Raw genomic sequence first — 5,066 nt, 5'->3', positions numbered from 1 at the left:
CAATTTGCTAGCGATTATTCCCAGGTTTTTTCTCCAGCTGGTCGTTGCTTCTCTCACAATACCTTTTGGTAGTAGTAGAAGTGATGCGTAGGAATAGCGTTTGAAAAAACAAAATGGGTGGCCACGAGTGAGGCACGGTTTGCAGTCGTCGTTGATGGCGGCGACTTGATTCAGTTAACCTCCCCTCGCCTCCACCTCAACAGTGACTGCATCAAGACCCACATCCTCCACCTCGGAGCTAGCTGTGGCATGTCACATGTGGCGATGGACGTCCGTCCACTCTCCACTGGTTTGTGCGACCAGCACCCCTGCCACGGCAGGCTCGGTGGCTCCACAAACGGCCTCACGCGGCCTTTTTTTTTTTTTTTCATGGACGGCCTCCCGCGGCTGCCAAGGACGCCACCCGCATGTACTCATGTACACCGTACAAATACGAAATATCCCCCTCCCCCCTTGGCTCGGGCAGGTAGCAGCGCACGGCGGCACGCCAAGCCCGCGTTAATATCTCTCCGTCCGTCCGTCGTCTTCTCGCCGCCCGGAAGATGACGGCCCAGAACGGCCACGGCGACCTCGCAAAGAAGCCGGTCGTTGTCATCTACGCGCCGCCGGGGATGGCGGGCCACCTTTGTTCCCACGGTCCTGGCGGAGGCCCTCCAGGTCACTCACTCCTTATATTAAAATGTCTTCTCTAGAAAGGAATTGCCGTACAGTCTAAACAAATTGTCGCCCGTCCCCTATAACTTAAATTGCCATGGAAATAGTTCGCAAATGCGATCCTCTCGGTGCACGTTCGACGGCTATTGGCTCCTAACATTTTGTTAGATAGAAGTCACGCATAAGCATAGAAACTTTGAAAAAGGAAAGAAAAAAAATCAATGGCGACGAGTGAGGGACAGATTGAACATAGTCGTTCCAGAATTAGGGAGTATTTAACAAAAAAACTACCACAATTCGTGGAACCGTGCCTACAAACTACCACTTTACAAATTTGTGCCGGAAACTATCACTTTTTCATTAAGCCTTGACTATTATATATATATGAACTCCTGATGCCGAAACCTTTAGCACAAGATCAATCATGGATACATTCCAAACGTGTTTAAATTTCACCGTTTCAATTAACTTATTTCACTCAATCTATTTCAGTTTGTGAACTGCTTAGAACAAGACCGAGTGAATTGTGCTCTTCAATTTAGCAAAATCTGTTTCAATGAGCAAAATCTTTTTTTATTTACTGAAATATGTGTTTTAAAATAAGTGAAACGAGTCTTTTTAATTAAAAATGAGTGATTTTTTTTAAACAAGCAAAAAATTTGTTTCAAAATAAGTGATTTTTTTTTAAAAAGTGAGTGAAATATGTGTTTTAGTATAAGTGAAACCAGTGTTTAAAATTGAGTGAAATTAGTTTTGCGAAAAAAGAGTGAAATCAATATTTTGAAATTAGTGATTTTTTAAATGGATAAAATACATGTTTTAAAATATGTGAAACCAATGTTTAGAAATGAGTGAAATTACTTTTTCTTTTTAGCCATGTGTTTTTTTAAATTAGTAAAACAATCGCAATCAATTTTATGAACCAGCGAAACAATCTTATTTTTATGAAAGTGATTTCAAAGATAACTAAAATGGATGTGTGTGGGGGGGGGGGGGGGGGGGGGGGGGGGGGGGGGGAGAGGATACTGCATGCATGTAGTCATCCATGCCATCCACCTTTTTTTCCGGACGATGGATGCATCACCGCGAGGTAGCGGCATAGATTTATTTTCCTAGTCATTGGTGTCGCGGTTAAATTTAGTGTTTTGATCTTTTTGTGAAAGTTGAGTCAGATTTGACCCATACCTTTTTTCTACCGCCGCAGTTCATGACGGTAGGGTATAAACTGCCTACCGCCGAGGCCTCCGGCGTTTAGCTGCGCTGACGTGGGTAAGTTTTCTTTTCACTATCAACCCCACGGTAGAAAAAATTGTCAGATCCTAAAATTTTATTAAATCAGGGTCAGATCTGGCTCAACTTCCGAAAAAGTCGAAAACACAAGTTCTTACTCGTGTTGGCCGGCTTCCAGCTTCGCGCAACCATGATGACTTCATTGAGTTAACCTCTCCTGGCCTGCACCTCAACTGGCCTGCATCCTCCACCTCGGACCTGTGGCTGTGTTTATGTTTCCCGCCGACGAGGCAATGGACGTCCGTCCACTGATCTGTGCGGCCATCACACCTGCCACGGCTGCCTCGGTGGCTCCACAAACGGCCAGCCGCGCCTCCCAAGGACGCCGCCTGCCGCCAACATGTACAAATATCCCATTCCCCCCTGCGCTGGGCTCGGCCAGGTTGCAGTGCACCGCGCACGCCAAGCCCGCGTTAATAATTTAACACCTCTCCGTCCATCGTCTTCTCGCCGGCCGGAAGATGACGGCCCAGAATGGCCACGGCGACCTCGCAAAGAAGCCGGTCGTCGTCATCTACGCGCCGCCGGGGATGGCCGGCCACCTGGTCCCCACGGTGGAGCTCGGCAAGCTGCTCCTGGCGCAGGGCCTCCAGGTCACCGTCCTCCTCGGCGGGGGTGACACGTCGTTCCTCGATGGCGTCGCCGCCGCCAACCTGGAGATGTCCTTCCACTGCCTGCCCCCGGCCGCGCTCGCCCCCGACGTGGCCGCTGCCTGCAGCAGCAGCTTCGAGGCCAGGGTCTTCGAGCTCGCGCGCGCCTCCAACCCGGACCTGCGCGACTTCCTCCGCTCCGCCCGCCCGGCCGCCCTCCTCATCGACTTCTTCTGCAGCGCTGCGCTGGACGTCGGCGCCGAGCTCGCCGTCCCCACCTACTTCTTCCTCACCACCTGCATCGCCAGCGTCGCCTTTTGTCTCTACCAGCCGGTCATCCACGAGGGGACCACCCTCAGCTTCCGGGACATGGGCGGCGACCCCGTACACTCCCCGGGACTGCCGCCGATCCCGGCGGATCACCTCGCCGCGGCCGTCATGGATCGCGAGAGCCTGAGCAACAAACACTTCTTGGAGCTGTCCCAATGGATGTGCGACTCACGGGGTGTCATCGTCAACAGCTGCCTCTCCTTGGAGCCGCGCGCCGCCAAGGCCATCGTCTCCGGCCTCTGCACTCCGGCCGGGCTTCCAACGCCGCCGCTGTACTGCATCGGGCCGCTGATAAAGCCCGACGAGAAGACCGGGACGACGAAGCGCCACGAGTGCCTCGCGTGGCTCGACGGCCAGCCCGAGGCCAGCGTGGTGTTCCTCTGCTTCGGCAGCATGGGCCGGTTCAGCGCGGAGCAGGTCAAGGAGATGGCGGCGGGGCTGGAGGCGAGCGGGCAGCGGTTCCTGTGGGTCGTGCGGCGCCCGCCCCCGCCAGGCGCCGAGCGCCGGCCGCCGGCCGACGGCGACGACGACGGCCTCGACTTAGACGCGCTGTTCCCAGAAGGCTTCCTGAAGCGGACCAAGGACAGGGGGCTGGTGATCACGTCCTGGGCGCCGCAGCGGCAGGTTCTGGCGCACGTCGCAATCGGCGGCTTCGTGACGCACTGCGGCTGGAACTCGGTGCTGGAAGCCGTCGCGGCGGGCGTGCCGATGCTGGCGTGGCCGCTCTACGCGGAGCAGCGCATGAACAGAGTATTCCTCGTCGAGGAGATGCGGCTGGCCGTGCCCATGGAAGGGTACGACAAGAAGATGGTCGAGTCCAGCGAGGTGGCGGCGAAGGTGCGGTGGCTGATCGAGTCGGACGGCGGGAGGGAGCTCCGGCAGCGGACGCGCGCGGCCATGCGGCTGACGGAGGAGGCGCTGGGCGACGGCGGGGAGTCGAGGGCCGCGCTGGCGGATCTCGCCAGGCAATGGAAGAAAAGCGCCGCCGCCGACGACGGCTGATCGAAGAGTTCGTTCGTTGACCCGGGCGGTGGGCCGGCGGCTTTGGTTTCGAACTTCACGTGGGCGAGGTGCCGTGCATCCATGCACGTCAATAATATACTACACGCAGACGGACTTTTACAGACTTCTTACACGTTGATCTTGGACCGATTAGTACAGTAGCATACTAGCATTGGATCGCGTGCAACATGATGATGTAGTTTATTTCGTTTTGTCCTTGGTGTCTATTTTTCATTCATAATTGTTTGGAACCGTGGATCGTCAGCAGTGATTCAACATACTGATAAACTATTTCAAGTTGTCATTTCGGTTCGGTGCCACCGTCAGAATTTCTGTTCGGGGCGAAATGTCACAAATCGTAAACTTCTGGTTTTCCGCTAATCGTGGTTATGTGCATTTAACTATCATAAACGAAACATTGATGGCTGCCCGGCTCTTTTTAAATCACAATGTGTCGAACGCATAGAGGACAAGGTGCAATCCGATGCAAGGGTGGCGGCAGAGTTAGCAGATGTCCAGCGCGCTGAGGAGCAAGTGAAAAGGGGTAGGTTGGAGGGGGATGTGGTTCACTTTTTGTGGGGGTCAGGCTATCAGCCCGATGTGGCGAATGCGCTCGGTTACGCTCGGGCCTCGTCATATCCGCCCCGTATTTGGACTAGATATGAGGGGTGCGGTCAGGCTGGACGTTTGAGGCCGTTTTGACATGCTTGTCTGGATCGGGTTTTTTGACCGATCACTGATCGGGCCGTTCGTCCGGGCATATGAGAGGGGTTTAGGGTTCTCGGTTATAGATGCTCTCATGGCCTGGTGAAACATGAGGATGATTAGGGATTGGCGCTAGAAAAGTGAGGTAGTTTTTTTCTTCGAAAAACACAATCTATTATAGAAGTTCATAAAAAAAATACAAAGCACCCCAATATAATAAAATCTGAAAAAAGGTGTGCATACACATAGACATATACATATGGAGTACTTATGAATGAAGTTTCATCAAAAAATATTTTTGGAACTATGCATATATCATGTTAGTCGAAATGGTCCACTTTATCCAACTCTACACTGGTGGTGATGATTGCAAGCCTATATTGCGTGAGAAGATGCTACAACCGATGATTCTTCGGCGATTTATAGATCGCTTTGGGTGGCTATTGCGTTCATTAAAGCTTGGTAAGGTTGTTTGCATATATCCCATTCCGTTAT

General features: G+C 52.7%; 1 protein-coding gene across 1 annotated transcript; it reads left to right on the top strand.

The window, feature by feature from the left end:
- The first annotated feature begins 2,284 nt into the window (after nt 1-2,284).
- LOC125511062 (anthocyanidin 5,3-O-glucosyltransferase-like) lies at nt 2,285-4,130 on the top strand. Its single transcript, XM_048676346.1, has one exon. It carries the CDS (start codon nt 2,406-2,408, stop codon nt 3,864-3,866), a length of 1,461 nt encoding a protein of 486 aa, XP_048532303.1. The 5' UTR covers nt 2,285-2,405; the 3' UTR covers nt 3,867-4,130.
- The last annotated feature ends 936 nt before the right edge of the window (nt 4,131-5,066 follow it).

This window comes from Triticum urartu, chromosome 5, assembly GCF_003073215.2.
Source record: "Triticum urartu cultivar G1812 chromosome 5, Tu2.1, whole genome shotgun sequence".
Taxonomy (NCBI): domain Eukaryota; kingdom Viridiplantae; phylum Streptophyta; class Magnoliopsida; order Poales; family Poaceae; genus Triticum; species Triticum urartu.
Note: the sequence above shows the minus strand (reverse complement) of the source record. Positions and strands in the feature narration are given on the sequence as shown.